This window comes from Balaenoptera physalus (genome assembly GCF_965194825.1).
Source record: "Balaenoptera physalus genome assembly, chromosome: 19".
NCBI classification, from domain to species: domain Eukaryota; kingdom Metazoa; phylum Chordata; class Mammalia; order Artiodactyla; family Balaenopteridae; genus Balaenoptera; species Balaenoptera physalus.
The window spans coordinates 14,768,329-14,789,532 of NC_138900.1; the positions used below are offsets into that span (position 1 = coordinate 14,768,329).

A 21,204-nucleotide genomic window follows, 5' to 3' on the forward strand; every position below is an offset into this window, starting at 1 on the left:
ATCTGTCATTGAACACCTGGCTTGTGCTGAGTGTGACAGGCAATGATTGCTTAGGTTACCAATGATCATCTTCTGGTATTTATGCCCTTGTGTACTCTCCTTCACATGTGTATGAGTTGAACTGAGTGACTTCCTTTTAATAAATAGAATATGGCTAAAGTGATGAAATGTTACTTGTGATGGTAGATTACAGACTATGATTTCCATGTTGCTTGACCTATTTTGATGTCTCACTTGCTCAACCAAGAGTGCCCTCCAATACTCCCATGAGTAACTGGATCCTGTCAAAAACCATTTGGGTGAGCTTGGAAGCAGATACATGCAAAGTTGGCCTTAAGATGACTGCAGCTCTGACCAACAATTTAATAGCCTTGCAAGAGACCCACAGCAAGAGAGCCAAGCTAAGCCATGTCCAGATTTCTGAACCAGTGAAGCCGTGAGATAAACGTTTACTACTTTAAGCTACTAAGTGTCAGGGTAATACATTATGCAGCAATAGATAACTAATAGGCAGAGTTAAAGAATACTGAGGAAGGATGTTGAATTATGTCACCCAAATTTAGTATGTCCCATTCGACAACAGAATAGTCTTGATATTTATCTCTCGGGGATTTCCTGCCAAGTTTGCAAATCTCAATCATGTATACACTAATTCACATAAACTATGAGATATTACTATACACTGAGATTTAAGTCATTCAATACCAAATTTCTATCTTATCTACCTGAAATCTTAAGTCTGGAAAATTTCAAAGTCTTCTCCTGGACAGTCAAATACAACCATTGTCTCCATTTCACCAAATACAGACCTGACTCACATAACATAAATCTTTAATGGATTTATCTCTTTCACTGCTCCATCACTGCCCTTGATAGAAGAATGGGCACTTAAGACGTGCTGGATAATTTATCAGTTATAACATGAACACTAGTTAGTTTAGATCGGGACACACAGAGAAGATGCTGGGTAATTATGCATCACATTTCACTAGAACAAAAGCTGGGAAGCAGGTTATTTGAGGAACCTCTTTTGGTAGTAAACTTTAGAAAAATTAATGAAAATAATCACATGACCTACAAAAATACACATATTCCAAGAGGGGAGAAACCTCAACTTACATGAGCCATGGTTTTAGACCTGCAAGACTGGATCAGTCCTCAAGGTTCCTCTAACAGAAAAGCACAAATCCAGAAAGCCAGAGCTGGGAGAAGAGAAAGACCTTGAGACTAGTTTAATGTTCCCAACAGAATGTAAGTTAATAACGTTATGATCTTCCATTCCAGGTTCCAAACTATTTCCCATCACACACAATTTGGGTAGATTAGGATTCTAGATAAATCCATTTCCTTTGCCAACCCAGGTGTCTAGGATGAACGAAGTCATAGACCAGAGGCATTTCTGCATTGAAGCCAGACCCAGATATGTCAGCAGGAAGTTTTCTGACACTACGTCATTTTGGTGAGGGAGATGTAGACCTAAGAGTGGGCAATGCAATCTTGCTCAGAGCACGTCCTCTTCCTTCTACTCCCACCTTCTAAGACTGAAAAGAGCCCACATTATCCTAATAAGAACCTCTTTTGTGGCTTTGTAATTATATGAAGTTGGTTAAGACACTGAAGATAGAAAGTCGGTGTTTAATACTTTGAGTTCAGCAAAGCTTACTAGTTAAATATATGACAAACCATCACTGTACTAAAAATCAAAGTAGATATCAAATGTGAAGTTGGGAAAATATTTAAGGATATGGGAAATAATCCAGATACACTGTCAAGAGAACAATTAGATTGACCAATATAAATACTTTTGAATAATATATGAATACGTCAGTCAATATAGAGAAGCAGTGTCAGAGAAACAGACCACTGAAATCAGTAGATAAAAGAAAGTCTGGAAGGTTATGTGACCATCGAATAATAGTGCTTACTTTCTAATTTTGATCTTGATTTTTCTTTTTAAAGTTTATTTAATAATTATTTTAACAATTACCATACGTTAACTTGAAATAAATGTGTATTTTTTAAAAAATTGTTGACAGAGAGGTTTATGTGGTTTATAAACCTGTCAACTAAGCCATGATGTCTCCCAGATAGCTGCTGCATTATAATATCCTACTAGCTTCACTTTGCATCCAACAAAATTAGAAGGAAACTGTAAAGTACAAAAGTCACAGCACAAAATCCATTTATTACCACTGATATTTCACAGAATCCATCTATTTTGCTCAGATCCTGACTATTGCTACAGACAGACTGATGTGTCATTCCTGTGAATTCACAAGGTAGGTCACCTAAATCTCTCATCACACACCACCTTACACTTACTCCTGAATAGATTTTACCTCATTTTAGATAATAAGCATTTTAAAGGAAGCAACTACGCCTTTTTAGTGATTGTATTACCCCAAGTCCTATAATTTCTAGGGCTAGCCTATTGTAGGCATTTAATAAAAGTCTGATTTTTTTACCACAAAATTCCATTTCTAGAAAGTTTTAAAAGGAAATAACTATAGACGTACACAAGGCATGTGCACGAGGATGTTCACCAGAGAATAATTTTTGATAGCCAAAAATTAAAAATAACTATCTCCCAGTAGGCAACAGGTTAAACATATTACAGTCTGCAATATGGTGACATACTAAGGCTTCCTTAATAATTAATCCATATGAAATGATGGAAAACAATATTAACTCAGTGAAGACCAAGGCAGGTTTTAAAGGTATGCAGTCAAATGCTCTACCACTGAGCTACACCCCCAGTGTACTTAAAAAAAAAAAGAAAAAAGAAAGAAAAGATTTGTTGTATACTATTAAAGCTAGGCTAATATTAATTCAAACTAGGCTATTATAAGTTTAAGATGTTCACTGTAATCCTCAAGATAACCACTAAGAAAAAACTAAAAAATATACAGAGAAAAAGAAATGAGAAAGGAATCAAACAGGACACTACAATCAAAAAGAAGGCAGGAATGGAAGAATCAAGGAACAAAAAAGACAAGACATACAGAAAACAAATGGTAAAATGGCCATTTTGGAACTAATAAATTTCTCCTAATTAGTAATTACTTTAAATTTATTTATTATTTATTTATTTATTTATTTTTGGCTGCGTTGGGTCTTCGCTGCTGCGTGCGGGCTTTCTCTAGTTGCAGCGAGCAGGGGCTACTCTCCGTTGCGGTGCGCAGGCCTCTCATTGCGGTGGCTTCTCTCGTTGAGGAGCACGGGCTCTAGGCGCGCAGGCTTCAGTAGTTGTGGCTCGCGGGCTCAGCAGTTGTGGCTCGTGGGCTCCAGAGCTCAGGTTCAGCAGTTGTGGCGCATGGGCTTAGTTGCTCTGAGGCATGTGGGATCTTCCCGGACCAGGGCTCGAGCCCGTGTCCCCTGCATTGGCAGGCGGATTCTCAACCACTGCGCCACCAGGGAAGCCCTGCATCATATTTTTCTGATTGAAAATTTGTGCTTCTTGAGCTTTCTCTTTAAAATTTTTTCTTTGGGAAAATAAAATTCTTCTTAATAAAATCATTATTAATGAGAGAGGGGGAGAGAGAGAGACAGATATTATCAGACAGGAAAAGAAAATACGTGCCCTTCCTCAGTTCTCAGCAGATAGATGTTTAAATATATGTTTATAACGCTGAACAGGGTTTTTCTCATTCTCTGTAGTTGCTGGGGCTGAGGAAGGAGGGATAGAGATATATATAATTAGGATGTGAAAAAATGCAGAATCTAACGAATGAATCTTATTCTTCAGCATAACATGGGGATTTATATTAAAAATCTTTATTTTCTGTTATAATAACTATCTTTGGAAATATTGTTTGTATTTGCATCATACCTGGAATTAGAAATTAGTGCCACTGGGACTTCCCTGGTGGTCCAGAGGTTAAGGCTCCACATTCCCAATGCAGGGTGCCTGGGTTCGATCCCTGGTCAGGGAACCAGATCCTGCATGCAACAACTAAGAGCCTGCATGCCGCAACTAAAAGATCCCACACGCCGCAATGAAGATCCCATGTGCCGCAACTAAGACCCGGCGCAGCCAAATACATAAATAAGTAAATTTTAAAAAAAAGAAAGAAAGAAATTAGTGCCATTTTCTCTGAAAGTAACTTTAAATCTCTAAATTATTAATTCTGAAAGGATGTCTTATTTAGTAATTTGGTGCCACGAATAATTAAATTTTAAATAAAATTCCTAATCTCTAAAATGTGAAAACAGAATGTTTTTCAAACAAGGAGATCCTCAGCACTTCCTTTTCCCTAATGCAGAGGTATAAGGAAATCCATGATTGGGTTAGATTTTTTTTTCATACTAAGAATAGGACTGTCTCCTTTATTTGATCAATTATTTTGCCAAAACAAAACCACATGGAAATGTTCACACATAAAAAGCTAGAAACAGGGACTTCTCTGGTGGCGCAGTGGTTAAGAATCCACCTGCCAATGCAGGGGATACGGGTTCCATCCCTGGTCCGGGAAGACCCCACATGCTGCGGAGCAACTAAGCCCGTGCGCCACAACTACTGAGCCTGCACTCTAGGGCCCGTGTGCCACAACTACTTAGCCCACGTGCCGCAACTACTGAAGCCCCTGCGTCTAGAGCCGGTGCTCCGAATCTCGCGCCACGCACCGCAACAAAGAGTAGCCCCCGCTCGCCACAACTCGAGAAATCCCGCGCACGGCAATGAAGACCCAACACAGCCAAACAAACAAACAAACAAACAAAAAAGCATATACACCAAAACATTAAAAGTGATTATTTCCAGGCAGTGGGAATAAGAGGTATTCTTAATTTCTTCTTCCTAATTTCTTAGGAAATCAAATTTTTGGTAATAAGTCTGCATTAATTCCATCATCATAAATAAAACATAAAGATATTTCAAAGTATTCAAAATATTTTAAGTCATTATTATGGCAGAGGCTATATTTTTGTCATTTTAAAAAGTCTATAAATAGCCGGCCTGCCATGAAGTATTGCTATGACTGAAACAACTACCACTTACCTATTCTTGAATATCCTTTAGCTGTATCACACTGATATAACCAGACACATATCACTATAAAGATTTTTCCACTACTAGAAAGGGAAATGGCCTTTGCAGATTAGGGTTGTATGCAAAATGGGCAGAAAAGTTTTGAATACACAGAAGGTGTTCAATAAATGACTATGCACTTTCTATTCTCTTCTGAATAACCTATTAAAATATCATTTAGGATATAATCCTTGCAAAAGGGTTTTACAAAATTCTGTTTTAAAAAATGAACGCCATATATAATTTTAAATTTTCTTGGGTACTATTATCTACAACTATGAAGATAATTTAACATTAGATCATGGCCATTTTTCCTTATCACGACTAATTTTTATAAACAGAAATTTTATTATCTACATAATATTGTCTCATGGATGTCATGTGGGTTTCTTAATCATTCTCATTATCTTGGCCACTAATTTTTTTTTTCTTTTTTTTAATTGGCATATAATTGCTTTACAATGTTGTGTTAGTTTCTGCTGTTCAGCCACTAATTTTGTACAAAACTGTCCCAAGGTATAACGATTTTTGATTCTAGATAAAAACCCAGGTCTAAATCTTTTGAATTGTGTACACCTTTGAAGAATGGAAATGTACAAATATACAGCGATTATCTATAAAATTTCGGGGGTTGTGGTCCCCTCTACACCCATAAATACAGACAAAGGAACCCTGGTTAAGAACTCCTGTTCTGGACACGAATTCTGGCTCAGTCGCTTTACTTGCAAGCACAAGTCACAATTAGCCTCACATTTTCGTTGCTTCTTAACTACTGAAACCTGCAGGGGAATAATCAGAGTCACCACAACGCTGAGCGTGTATTAAAATACACCCTCCATGGCTACATCCGCTGTGACCTCATACATAAAACCAAAATGAAGTAAGAAGAGGTCGTTCACAGTAGGTTCCTGCCGTCAGAGCTCAAGAAACGCTGTCATCCTCAAATATACAGATGAACTTCAGAGGACTCCTAGGAACAACAATCCCAGGAAGGAATCCCATTCTTGGAGTCTCTCTATCCATTCGTTTCTAGAATCCTGACTCAGGGGCAATCCCTAATCTAAAATTCCCATCCTAAAAGCCAGTCTGTACCTTCGTACCAAAAACCTTCATCGAGGGCTTCGCATGCGGTTTCCCCCTTGGAGTCATTTCTCTGTGGCAGTCGTATGTGCCTGACAGGAGGGTGGAGGAAGCAGCAGAGAACCTAGGGCCATGGGTCCCTGAGACATTCCCCACAAGTCCACCGCAACCCACGCTCACATAAAGGACACACATCGTACGTCCCCGTCACGCAAGGATAACCACGCACCTCTCAGTCTCACTACGGGCACTCACCACCCGGCACCACCCCCGCGGCCCTTCGCACGGAACACGGCCTCTCACAAACACGCACGCTTCCCAATTTTCTCCCAGGGCTGCAACCACCGTCCCCGCTGCTCAAGCGCCCACAGCCCAGGGGGGGCGGGCGGACTCCCGCGGCTGCGCTCCCAAAGTCCACGCTTTGAGCGCCTCCCGCAATCCCACCCTCACCGCCACTCACCGTCCCCCACGGGCTCGGGCTACGTCTGCACAGTCGTTTCCGCGGCGACCCACGCCGGTTTCTTCCTCAGACGGGTGCCACTCGCGCAGCGCGCAACAAGGGACACGGAAAAAAGGCCCGAAGTCGAAGACACCTCGTCGACTGTAAAGGTACAGTACAGGGTCGCAAAATTCCTAAAGCAAAGCTGCCGCCCCGGCCCGGCCGAGAGACTTCTGGGAGTGATTTCCGGACTGCGCGTGCGCAGCACACATCTCGGGCCACTGGAGGCCCGACCCCAGGCGGAGGGCGAGCTCACCGGTTCCCACGGCCATGGGGAGGCTAGTCCGGATGGCACCGCACCAGCGAATTGTGAGGAGGGGACGATGGAGCTCTTATTTTCCGAGGGCTCAGGCCTGTGTGTGAGTGTTCACCCTGTTGAGTCAGTGATGTGAGCCCCAGGGTTATGGAGCGCTTTACAGGTGAGCGCCTGAACTTGGGTTTATAATCTAACCATGCTGTATGTATTTGTGTGTGTATGCATGTTGGGGTGTATGTATCTTTCCTAAAATTCCCATTACACCTGAAATGTCACAGGTGCTTACTATATTTCCATTTTAGAGTCGACGCTTCTGAGATCAAAACAGGTACAAAGTTATACTGTTTAGTGGCAAAGCCATGTTTCCAGGTTGGGATAAGCTGGATAAAGTGAGACTCTACCGTGTAATGGATTCTCCCTGTAGAAAAGGAGAGAGTGAGTTTGGGTCCTTTTTAAGGTCACCGACTGTAGGAAATCTTAGAAATTTAGGAAAATAAATACTTTTTCACATTTCACAATATTATGCCCACCAGAAACTTTTTGTTACAGTAAAAAATTTCATCCCTCTGTTGTTTTATGCATGGGTGGGCTTGACTACATAAAAGCCCATAGATGGAGAAACGTCTTTAATTTGTATTCCTGGTCATGAGATCCCACTGAAAAATATCTCGCTTCTTAGGCATGTGACAGTAATATAAATTGTGGACACAGACTTAAAATTTGGGAAGAAGGTGTTATCAGTAGAATCAAGGTTACATCCATATGTATTTAGATTCATGAGGAAGTTGAGCAAATGGGAAATATAAAGTCAGTCATCAAAGAATGTCCATATTTTAGTTGTCACCACTATTATATATTGGAAATATGTAATGCATAACAATTCAAAAGGCACAAAAATGTTTAAATAAAAAGGTAAGCAACATTTCCTTACATGTATCCCAGTCATACATCAGCTCACCTTAAAGTCAACAAAAATTTGATTTTGGTGTGTATCCTTCTGGAGAAGTCATTATCATATACAGATATGTACTTTCTATATATATGTATGTAATGATTGGGGGTTTGAGACCCTGTGAGGCTCAAATATATTAAGACAACACATGAAAATTTAGGCCTTACAATACAGGAGAAAGAAGGAAGTAACATGAAATATTTGCTCTTTAGTGATTTCATTATAAAAATTAATATTACAGTAGTCCCCCCTTATCCTCCGGGGAGATGTTCCAAGACCCCAGTAGATGCCTGAAACCATGAACACTACTGAACCCTATATATACTATGTTTTTTTCTAAAAATATCTATGATAAAGTTTATAAATTAAGCTCAGTAAGAGATTAACAGCAATAACTCAATAAAATAGAGCAATTATAATATACTGTAATAAAAGTTATGTAAATGTGGTCTTTCTCTCTCTCTCAAAATATCTTATTGTAGAAGTTTAATGCCTTTTCCATCTCAACTAAGTGCTTATCATGCACTGTTGCTGTAACGTTTGTCTGTCTGCAGCGTCTGTGTCTCCATTTTCCTTTTGGTTCAGTCTCTGTCTTTGAGGAGCAACAACAAAACTAGCATGAATTTCTTTTTCCTTCTTCACAGTTTCATGCGTGGAAAATTTGTCCTTATTATAGATCTTAGCAACCTCTGAATATGATTTATTTCTCTCATTATGTGGAGAATTTTCATCTTTTCACTTAAAAGAAGCACTTTGTGGTATATCTGAATTGCCAGCATTATTACTCTTGCATTTTGGGGCCATTATGAAGTAAAATAAAGGTTACTTAATACTTGAACACAAGCACTGTGATACGGTGACTCTCCATCTGAGTTGGCTACTAAGTGTCTAACAGGCAGGGTACGCTGGACAAAGGGATGATTCATATCCAGACTAGGTCAGAGCAGGTGGTGTGAAATTTCATCACGCTACTCAGAATGGCACACAATTTAAGACATGAATTGTCTATTTCTGAAGATTTCCATTCATTATTTCACAATGCATGTGACCATGGAAAGCGCCACCACTCTTAAGGGGGGAATACTGTATCTCAAAATGTGGACATAAAAAACATAGGGAGAGACTAATCATTCATAATACACCTGTACAATAAAAACCAATATAAATATTTTAATGTTTTTTCCAATATTTTCTATTGTGATAAAATATACATGTAAAATTTGCCACCTTAACCATTTTTAGAGCACAGATTCCCTGAAATTAACCAAGCCTTCAGTTGTAAGTTGCATGCCTTTAATAGACTCCAGTTCTAAAATCATTACATCCAGACAGATTCTGCAGTGCAATTGCTGTCTACGTGGAGAGACAGATTCCTGATGTTTCTACTATATCATCTTCCCAGAATTTTCTAGTATGTGTGTTCTACGGATTTTTTGGCGTGCATTTTAAAGCACTAGTACTTAGTATGTAATATCTCCTGCTTTGGCCCTTAGTATCATAGCAAAAAAAAACCCCAAGCAGACAAAAACAAACAAACAAAACTTTCTCATTAAAAAAAGCACATTAACAAACATTTAATGGCTGAATAATTATATTAGGGGTGTTTCATTATTTATTTAACAATCCCAATCTTTGGGGCATTTAGTTGCTTGCAATATTATGTGGTTATAAACAATGCTGATATTAATATATATTTATACAGAAGACTTTTCTGCATATTTTGGACTACTTTCTTACGATAGATTGGTAAGATAAAATGACCAGAGAAATAATAATTTTTTAATGACTCCTAATTAAAATTTCCACCAGAACTATAAAAATTCTGAGTTCAGCTGTGCTACCATAACTAATTACTATTTTTTTTTAAGAATAATTTTGGAGCTCTAGTCTTGAAATGCAATCACAATGGGAATCATTGCAGGAGAGAACACCTGGGGTATACAGATTTCAAGAACTCTACTCAAAGCTAAAGAGAAGCCCACTCCTTTCTTATTTTATGCCAATTCTTTTTCTTTTACCTTTTTACTAGTTTAAATATAAAAGAAAAAAAAACAACAATAATAGATATTCTTCTCCCACAAGATATTCACAGAACTGCTGCATCTATGGTGATTCTCTTTTCTGGAACGGGCATACATCATCAGGTCATGTTAAACATCAGGAGAACTAGATCTCATCAAAATCACATTCAGCTAGTTGATTTATTTATTTCTTCCTTGAGAGCCAGCTAATCTGAGACTCAGGGGCCCCAGTAATTTCTGGAATTGGAAAAAACCACCTGGGACTAAAAGGGGATATTGGGTAAGTTTCATAACATTTCCTATCTCAACTGCAGTGGAATGAACAAGACAACAGACACACGCATTAAGTTGATTTCAAGATCTTTTCCCAACACAGGCTTCTACCATAGGGATAATGTCTTAAGCATAGAAATTCCTAATACTCCTAAATCATTTTGAAAACCTATTACTTATTTTTGAGGAGCCAGAATCAGATATGTGGAGCTGTAGACTGGAAGCAGAAGCAGTTAACAATGGAGATTTTAGGCAGTTTGCTGAGGAAAACTGTTTCTCCAGACCTCCTTAAAGAATTCAACAAGGTTCAAAGCTTCAGGGATACTTGTGAATGTGTCCACATCTACTAGAAATACAGGAGTTTTCTTTGATCAAAAAAAGTTGTATTGGGCACTTCCCTGGCGATCCAGTGGTTAAGTCTCCGAGCTTCCACTGCGGGGATGGAGATGGGGGGTAAGGGGGGCACGCAGATTCAATTCCTGGTTGGGGAACTAGGATCCCGCATGCCAGCACGGCGCGGCCAAAAAAAAAAAAAAAAAAAGTTGGATCTTCTAGAAATTTTTAAATGAGTAGTAAACAATGATTCATGTCAATAAAAGCAAAGAAAAACAAAACAAAAAATATACTAGTTACACAGGTGCCATTTCCCCTGGTGTGCTGAGTTCCCTGCTCTTATCTGAAGTGCAGAGCTCACACTGAAGCCTCACAAAGCATCCCTTTCTGTACGCCTATTACATCTTCTAGAGTTTTGTTACCAAAAATCTGGAAAAGCTAAAACATACTTATTTCTAAGAGTTCACCTAAAATCTTCTATTCCATTTATCTCTATTATTATTTATGTAAATATTATCATAACAAGTTAACGCTTCTTACTGATAAATTTTGTGACAGAAATATTATGAATTTACAGACTTTCAGTAAACCTAGTACATTCAACGTATTATACTTAATACTGATGACTCTAAAAACATGTCTGTATTAATTGAACCAACAAACTTAAACGTGTTTTCACTCATTAAAAATCAGTCCTGGATCATGTGATCCTTTCAAACTTTAGGTTAATTTCTGTTGTATTTAGAAATGTTTGATTTGTAAGCACTTACTTTCCTTTAAGCCAATTAAATAGAGCTCATTTACAAATTAATTTTTACATAAAGATAGAATCAGAGATCTCATAGCTTCATTTTAAAACCTAGTCATGAATCAAGTATTTCAATATAAAACTTATTAGTTTATAAATAACAGTTGGAATAAGTTAAGTTTACTCATTTGAGTTTTAAAAGTCCTCTTTTCCCTTTTTCTTCTTACAGTTTCGGGTTCTACTAATTGAGCCAAGGCCATAGTCTCAGGCAATGTGGGTTGGGTTTGTATTTCAAAACTCTTTTGCTGATTAACAAGAATTTTTTTTAATAATAAGAAATAAATGCACTCTCAAACTCCGCTACTAAATTTGACTGGAGGGTGTTAGCACTATAAGAAATAGCAGGCATGAGAAACACTAATTTTAGTAACAGGAATAGCACTATTAAGATTTTTTATAATCAATTTGGGGACATGTAACATTCTTCACATCAGTAAAACCAGCCAAGTTACATTAATATGCTAGGATAAAATACTATTAAGTGTTTTATAGAGTATCTTTCTCCATGATACTCATATTTAGTAGGTGATATTCTACATTTATCAATGAAAAAACAAGGCACTAAGATGTCATGAACACTATGAACACAGTTTCATATTTTAAAAATCTGACAACAGACCCTATGTTCTAAATTCCAACAAGATACCATCTCCAACTTATGTATACTTACTTTAAGCCTGCTTTCTTCACTCACTAATTCTTCAGCAACTAATCCAGGCCAAAATCATTATGATTCACAATGGTATATTTGTCTTTATATTGCAGAGCCAAGTTAATTAACCTGTTGCCTACTGTTAGAATTTTGTTTTTAATTTTTGGTTATCAAAAATATATGTTGAGGGCTTCCCTGGTGGCGCAGTGGTTGAGAATCTGCCTGCCAGTGCAGGGGACACGGGTTCGAGCGCTGGTCTGGGAAGATCCCACATGCCGCGGAGCAACTAGGCCCGTGAGCCACAATTACTGAGCCTGCGCGTCTGGAGCCTGTGCGTCTGGAGCCTGTGCTCCGCAACAAGAGAGGCCGCGATAATGAGAGGCCCGCGCACCGCGATGAAGAGTGGTCCCCGCTTCCCACAACTGGAGAAAGCCCTCGTACAGAAACGAAGACCCAACACAGCCATAAATAAATAAATAAATAAATAAAATAAATAAACCCAAAGTTAAAAAAAAAAATTAAAAAAAATATATATGTTGAATGCTCTTGCATGTTATGAATCTCTGTAGATATTTCCTTAACTTGATTGCTAAAAGTAGAATATTGGATAAAATAATCAGACCTTTACTAATTACCTACAGCATGCCAGATCCTGCAATCATAGTATTTGAGGTGATACAAAGACTAAAATGACATAGTTTTTACCTTAAACTGCCTTATAATGTAGTAAGATAACCTCCCAACAATATATATATATATATTTTGCTAAAATTATATAAATATTAAAAAAATAAAAACTATCACTACTTGACAAAAAAAAAAGAAATTACTACCTACTCCCAGCATCATATTGTTTTTTCCCCTAAATCTCTCAGATTTAGCTCTTCAATTCATATGAATGAAGGGTGGGGAAGGTGTAAAGTAGGCATCATGATTTTTTTCCATACATATATTCAATTCATCCAGCAATACTTATGAAAAACATTCTTTTCCCAATTTATAACAAAGTGTTAACTTTGTCTTACACGTGTGAGCCTGTTTCTGGACTCTACATCTGTTGACCTATTTGTCTACCCTTAACCAAGGCCACATGGATAATTCCAAGGCTATAATGGATAGTGGGAGTTGATGCCTGCTAGTACAAGTCCTTTAGTTTTGTTGTTGTTGCTCTTGTTCCTCCCCTCTTCCTCCTCCTGCTTCTTGAAATTTGTCTTACCTGTTCTTGGTCCTTTGCAATTTCAAGTATATTTTAGAATCAGTTTGTCAGTTACACACAAACACACACACAGAGCCTGATGGTATTTTGGGGGGATAGTGTACAATAAATATACAACTCAGATTGTAGAGAACTGAAATTATTTCAAGAGTCTCCCAATCCACAAACACAGTATATATTCTTTATTTAGGTATTGCTGCATCTCAATACAGTTCATAATTTTCTGTGTAGAAGTTTTGCATGTCTTTTGCTAGATTTATTGCTAGGTATTTGATTTTTTTTAATACTATTGTAAACTATAGTTAAAAATAACATTTAAAAGTGTTTGTTGCTGGTACATATATACAATTTTTAAAATACTGACATTATAGCCAGCAACCTTACTAATTTCATACATTCATTCTAAGCTGCCTGAAATTCTTTTAGATACTCTATGTACACGTAATGACAATTTTATTTTTTCCTTTCCAACCTTTAAGTCTTTTCTACTTGCCCTTTGCACTGGCTAAGCTCGCCAATACAATGTTGAGTAGTAATGGTGACTATGGATATTCTGTCTCACGTCAAATCTCAGGGGGAAAGTTTTCAATACTTCAACATTAAGAAAAATTTTTTGTAGATAAAACCCTTTAAGATATAAGATCCTTTCTACTCCGAGGACATGATCTGAACAATTCTAATCTTTTAAAATGCCTTGAAACTTATGGCTCGACCACATGACCAATTTTTATATTGTTTCATATGCACAAGAAAATATTGTGTATTCAGTCATTATTGGGTATGGTATTCTATATACGTCAAGTTCATTCATCACGTTACTCAGATATTCTCTTTTACTGACTTTTTTGTTTACGTGTTCTCTCTGTATTAAGAGAGGTGGATTAAAGTCCTCCACTATAATTGCCAATTTTTCTATTTCTCCTTTGTGTTGTCATTTTTAACTTCATATATTTTAAAGTTAACGTTATTAGGTTTACACAAAATTGTAAATTGTTGCACATTTCTGATGAGCTCACCTTTTTATCTCTCTTTATCTCGAGTTATCCTTATTTTTTAATCAGCTTTCTTTGGATTAGTGCTTGCATGGCTTGTAGTAAAGGGTTAACACATCAGCCTAGGTTTGCCCAAATCCTGTACATTCTAAGAAAGGACTGACCTTGACAGCTTCTGGGAAATAACCTCTGATCCCCTGGCACATCTTGCCTACAAATAGTTTTTTGTATGCCTGAGGCCTTGCTTTATCAGTTTGACTAGCATTATGAACTTAAATATGCCTCCGCAAAATTCACATATCCAAATCCTAACCCGAATGCGACTGTGTTTGGATACAGGGCTTAAAAGAGGTAATTAAATTAAAATGAGGCCATTTGGGTGGACCCTAATCCAATCTTACTAATGTCCCTATAACAAGATTACGACATACAGAGAGATACCAGAGATGCACACACACAGAGAAAAGGCCATGTGAGTACACAGTGAGAAGGCAGCCATCTGCAAGCCAAGAAGAGAAGCCCTGGGAGAAACCAAACCTGATGACATCTTGATTTTCCAGTTTCCAGAACTATGAAAAAATAAGCTACCCAGTTTGTAAATTTTTGTTGTTGTGTTGTTTTAAAATACACATAACATAAAATTTCCCATCTTAACAATTTTTAAGTATACATTTCAGTGGTATTACATATATTGACATTGTGTGTAGTTATCACCACCACTGAATCCCGTAACTCTTCATTTTGTAACACTAAAACTCTATACTTATTAATCAATAATTCCCCACTCTCCCCTCCCCCAGTCATTGGCAACCATCATTACAAGTTCTATAATTTTTGACTAAGTACCTCACATAAGTGGAATCATTCAATATTTGCCTTTTGTGACAATTTATTTCATTTACCAGAATGTCCTCAAGGTTCATCTTTGTTTAGCATATTACTGAATTTCCTCCTTTTTAAAGGCTGAATAACATTTCATTCTATGTATATACCATATTTGTCTTATGGACACCTGGGTTTCCTCCACATTTCAGCTAAGGTGAACAATGCTGCTATGAACATGAGTGTATAACTAGCTCTTAAAGACCCTGACCTCAAGTATATGCACAAGTGGAATTGCTGGATCATATATAATTCTATTTTTAATCATTTGAGAAACCTACATACTGTTTCCCACAACGGTTATACCACTTTACATTCCCACCGATAGTAGAGAAGGGTTCCAATTTCTCTACATCCTTTCCAACACTGTTCTTTTCTGTGGGTTTTTTTTTTTTTTCAATAGTAGCCATCTTAATAGATGTGAGGTGGTATCTCATTGTAGTTTTCATTTGCATTTCCTTAATGATTATTGATATTAAGTATATTTTCATGTGTTTATTCCCCATTCATATATCTTCTTTGGAGAAATGTCTGTTCAAGTCCTTTGCCCATTTTTTAAAAAATTAATTAATTAATTTATTTATTTTTGGCTGTGTTGGGTCTTCATTTCTGTACGAGGGCTTTCTCTAGTTGTGGCAAGCGGGGGCCACTCTTCATCGTGGTGCGTGGGCCTCTCACTATCGTGGCCTCTCTTGTTGCGGAGCACACGTTCCAGACGCGCAGGCTCAGTAGTTGTGGCTCACGGGCCTAGTTGCTCCGCGGCATGTGGAATCTTCCCAGACCAGGGCTTGAACCCGTGTCCCCTGAATTGGCAGGCAGATTCTCAACCACTGGACCACCAGGGAAGCCCCCCATTTTTGTTTTTATGTTGTTGTTGTTCAGTTTTAGATATAATTGCTTAACAGACATATGATTTGCAAATATTTTTCCCCATTCTATTTTTTTAAATAAATTTATTTTATTTATTTATTTATTTTTTTTGAGTCTTTGTTGCTGCACGCAAGCTTTCTCTAGTTGCGGCGAGTGGGAGCTACTCTTTGTTGCGGTGCACGGGCTTCTCATTGCAGTGGCTTCTCTTGCTGCAGAGCATGGGCTCTAGGCACACAGGCTTCAGTAGTTGTAGCATGCAGGCTCAGTAGTTGTGGCTCACGGGCTCTAGAGCACAGGCTCAGTAGTTGTGGCGCACGGGCTTAGTTGCTCTGCAGCATGTGGGATCTTCCTGGACAAGGGCTCGAACCTGTGTCCCCTGCACTGGCAGGCGGATTCTTAACCACTGTGCCACCAGGGAAGCCCTATTTTCCCCCATTCTGTAGACTGCCTTTTTACTCTGTGGATAGTGTCTTTTTTTTTTTTCTTCAGGTGACAATGACCTACACATTCTCATCTAATGAAGATGTGTAGTTATAGAAAAGTAATTTCCAAAAATAATCTATTGAAAATGATATTCCATTAGTTTCAGTGATATTATTTGAAGTGGATAGTGTCCTTTGATACAAAAATATTTTAAATTTTCATCAAGTCCAATTTGTCTTATTTTCTTTTGCTACCTGTGTCTTTGGTGTCATATCCAAGAAAACGCCGGCAAATCCAATGTCATGAAGCTTTTGTCCTGTTTTATTCTGAAAGTTCTACTGTTTTAGGTCTTATGTTTAGGTCCTCAATCTGTTTTGAGAGTTTTTGTACATGGTGTTAGGCAAGGGTCCAGCTTCATTCTTTTGCATGTAGATATCCAGTTTTCCCAGTTCCATTTGTGGAAAAATGGTACTTTCCTCATTGAATGGTCTTGGCAGCCTTGTCAAAAATCACCTGACCATATACGTAAGGGATTACTTGTGGGCTCTCTGTTCTATTCCATTTGTTGATATGTCTGTCTTTATGCAAGTACCACACAGTTTTGAATACTGGTGCTTTGTAATTAGGAAGTGTGAGTCCTCCAGATTTGTTCAAGATTGTTATGGCTATTGGCAGTCCTTTGAGATTCCATATGAATTTTAGGGTGGGTTTTTGTATTTCTGCCAAAAACATCATTGGGATTTTGATAGGAATTGCATTGAATCTGTAGATTGCTTTCATTAGTACTGGCATTTTAATAATATTAAGTCTTTTAATCCATGAACACGGGATGTGTTTCCATTTATTTATGTCTTTTATAGTTTCTTTCAGCAATGTTTTGTAGCTTTCATAGTACAAATCTTTTACTTCCTTGGTTAATTCCACTATTTCATTCTTTTTGATGCTATTGTAAATGGACTTGTTTTTGAAATTTCCTTTTCATATTGTTCATTGTTAGTGTATAGAAATGCAATTGATTTTTACATGTTGACTTTGCATCCTGAAACTTTGCTGAATTCATTTATTAGATCTAACAGCTTTCTTATGGAGTCCTGAGGGTTTTCTACATATAACATCATGTCACCTATGAACAGAGATGATTTTACTTTTTCCTTTCGAATTTGGATGCCTTTATTTTTCTTGCATAATTGATCTGCTGAGAACTTCCAGTACTATGTTGAATAGAAGTGGTAAAAGCAAGCATGCTTGTCTTGTTTCCTGATATTAGATAAAATCTTGATGTTTATCAAGTATTATGTTTGCTGTGGGTCTTTCATATAGCTTTTATTTTGCAGAGATAGTTTCATATATAGCTTTTGTTATGACTGAGATGATTTCCTTCTGTTCCTATTTTGTTGAGTGTTTTTATCATAAAAGGGTGTTGAATTCTGTCAAATGCTTTTTCTGCATTAATTGAGATGATCATGTTTTCTTCCTTCATTTTGTTGATGTGACATGTTACATTGGTGAACTTTCATATGATGAACCATCCTTGCATTTCAGGAATAAATCCCATTTGGTCATTTTGTATAATTCTTTTAATATGCTGCTGAATCGTTTGCTAGTACTCTGTTGAGGATTTTTGAATCAATAATCATAAGAGACAATGTTCTGTAGTTTTCTTTCTTGCAGTGTTTTTGAGTAGCTTTGGCAACAGGGTTGTGCTGGTCTCACAGAATCAGTTAGGAAGTATTCCCTCCTCTTCAACGTTTTTGAAAAGTTTGAGAAAGATTAGTATTAGTTCTTGTTTAAATTCACCAGTGAAGCCACCAGATCCAGGACTTTTCTTTGTTGGGAGGTTTTTTATTTTGGCCATGCTGCATGGCTTGCAGGATCTTAGTTCTCCAACCAGGGATTGAACCCAGGCCACGGCAGTGAAAGCCCGGAATCCTAACCACTAGGCCACCAGTGAACTCCCTGTTGGGAGATTTTTTTTGTGACCGAGTCAATTTCCTTACTACTTATAGAGTAGTTACCAGTCTATTCAGGTTTTCTATTTATTCATGTTTAACTCCATGGTTTTACGTTTCTAGGAATTTGTCCATTTCACCTAGGCTATCCAACTTCTGGCACACAATTGTTCATAGTACTCTCATAATCCCTTTATTTCTGTATAATTGGTAGTAATGTCTCCCCACTTACACTTTTTTGTGTGTGAATTTATTTTTTAATTTTGTATCACAACTTTTTTTTAATTCAAGTGTAGTTAATTTACCCACTTTCACTTTTGATTGTAGTAATTTGAGTCTCCTCCCTTTTTTCTTAGCTCATTTAGCTAAAGGTTTGCCAATTTTGTTGATCTTTTTGAAGAACTTCTGGTTTCAAGATTTTCTCTGTTGTTATTCTGTTCTCTTATTTCATATATCACTGCTCTATTCTTTATTTCTCCTTCTGCTAGCTTTGTGTTGTTTGTTCTTTTCCTAGCTCCTTAAGCTGTAAAGTTAGGTTGTTAATTTGAGACCTCTCTTGTTTTTTAATATAAGCATTTATAGCCAAACATTCCCCTTTAGCACCACTTGTATGCCTTAAATTTAGTTTTCTTTGTCAATCATACTTCAGTAAAGCTGGTGGGAAAAAAAGATGGGCCTTGTTGGGGCTGCATACTTCTTTACCAAAAAATACAGAACCCTCACAGCCTCTGCTGGGCTTACTGCCATGAATAGCTATCTCTGTGTCAGACTCAATGCGTACTCCTTTGTTCTGCTTAATCACGGGTATTAGTGGTACTCAGGCACGCCCCCAGTTTTCTGGATGTCACACCCCACAGAGAAGGAGTTTGTGTCCTGCCACTGCAGAACAAAGTGGGCTGTGTGCAGCTATATTGCCATTGTCAGATGTGGAGTTGATCGACTGGCTATGGGTTACTGACACATTGCAAGGAACTAGATCTTGTGCATTCTATCTCCTCTCTTGCCATAAGTAAACACTGTTCTACTTGATCCTGGGGTGTATTTTTACTATTCTCCATGACCTCAAATCATGCACTGGTCTTTTTCTTGGTGGCACTTATCTGCCTTACAACCTTGGCCAAAGAGCCTGGGCACTCAGTGAATAGTGAAAAAGGGGGAATGCCATAAAAGACTTTCTAATATAAAGTACAGTATAAATTCTCTGAAGATGAACAGTATTTGGATCATAACTGAAAAACTTAAAACACTGTTTAAATTTCAAGGAGTTCCTGCCAGCCTAAATTATCTGATGCTTTATAAGAACTGAACCATGTAAAATCCTTCTCATATTCTCTTCATTTAAATTGTTTCTCAAGTGGTATAATTCCATTGTCTACTATACATATATCCCATAAAGTCTCTCTCCAGTATGAATTCTGTGATGTACCTTAAGCATTGAACTAAGTCTAAAGGACTTCCCACATTTGTGGCATTCAAAGGGTTTTTCACCAGTATGAATACTCTGATGTACTTTAAGGCTTGAACTGAGCCTAAAGGACTTCCCGCATTTGTTACACTCAAAAGGTTTCTCACCACTGTGAATACTCTGATGTCGAGTAAGGCGTCCACACACACTAAACGCCTTCCCACATGCCTTACATTCATAGGGTTTCTCACCAGTATGAAATCTGTGGTGTATAGTAAGTTGATGGCTACTCCTAAAAGTCTTTCCACACTCCTTACATTCATAGGGTTTCTCACCAGTATGAATTCTCTCATGTCTAACAAGATGTGAAGCATGACTAAAAGCCTTCCCACAATCTTTACATTCATAGGGTTTTTCACCAGTATGAATCCTGTCATGTTGTATAAGGTTTGAGGCTTGACTAAAGGCCTTCCCACATTCTTCACATTCATAGGGTTTCTCACCAGTATGAATTCTCTTATGTACTTTAAAGTCTGTAAGACGACTAAAGGCCTTGCCACATTCCCTACATTCATACGGTTTCTCACCAGTATGAATTATTTGATGTACTCTTAGGTCTGTATGACGACTAAAGGCCTTCCCACATTCCTTACATTCATATGGTTTCTCTCCATTATCAATTCTGTGATGTAGAGTAAGAGATGAACGTTTTCTATAAATGTATGTTTTTCCATTGCTGATTATTTCATATCTTGAGTCCAAATCTAAAACAAATAAGAAAAAAGAAGTTTTCTTTGACCACAAAACATTTTATAGAATTAAGAGAAAATTGAAAATTTCACCCATTAGAGATGGTTTAAAGAACTCTAAAATACAGTTATAAAACTTCAAAACTTAAAAGGAGGGCTCAGAAAAAGTAAGTTTATGCAGTAGAGCACTGGTAAACAAAGACACACACTGAACACATCCAGCCCTGATTTGTAGTGTTTGCCAATGTCTATGGTGTAAATACTCCCACCACAGGCAATTCCAAGCTATCAGTGTAATGTAATTGAACCTGGACTTAGGATGGTAAGTAAAATCTTGTCCCTAGAGAGCCAGTATCAGCCAGCTCTAAATACCACTTCCATCTAAAATATATATACATAAATAAAATTTAAAAAAGCAATTATACCTGATCATTCTTCAATTACAATTCCCCTAAAAATACACATTTCTGCCACTGTGACTCTTTCTCTCCTGTGCATAGCCACGTGTGCTTTTATTTGTTCTTCATAACACATTAAGATATTGAGAGTCTTTACTTAGTTATTCCTCCCCTGACACTTTATTATTTATCCTTACATATGTTCAACCTGTTTCATTCCTTCATATCTTTTCTCAGGTCCTCTCTAGCTTTCCCTTTTAACCAAGGCCAGCCATTCTGGTCATCCCCAGAAAAGTATGTCCATCAATTCTCTGACATATACCAGGTATACCAGTTGTACGGTATTTTGAACATTTAGGGACTTTGGGCAAAAGAGGGCACTTGAATTATATAGAAGAGTCTAGAAGAATGCTAAGAATT

The 21,204-nt window shown here is 37.5% G+C and overlaps 1 protein-coding gene across 1 annotated transcript in view; it reads right to left on the bottom strand.

The window, feature by feature from the left end:
• Positions 1-8,814: 8,814 nt before the first annotated feature.
• The window catches only part of LOC309649403 (uncharacterized protein), a 31,816-nt gene continuing 19,426 nt past the window's right edge, over positions 8,815-21,204 (bottom strand). Inside the window, exon 5 of the mRNA XM_082439413.1 lies at positions 8,815-20,401. Within this exon, the coding sequence (XP_082295539.1) occupies positions 19,608-20,401 (794 nt within the window). The 3' untranslated portion in view covers positions 8,815-19,607. The remainder of the gene's footprint in view (positions 20,402-21,204) is intronic.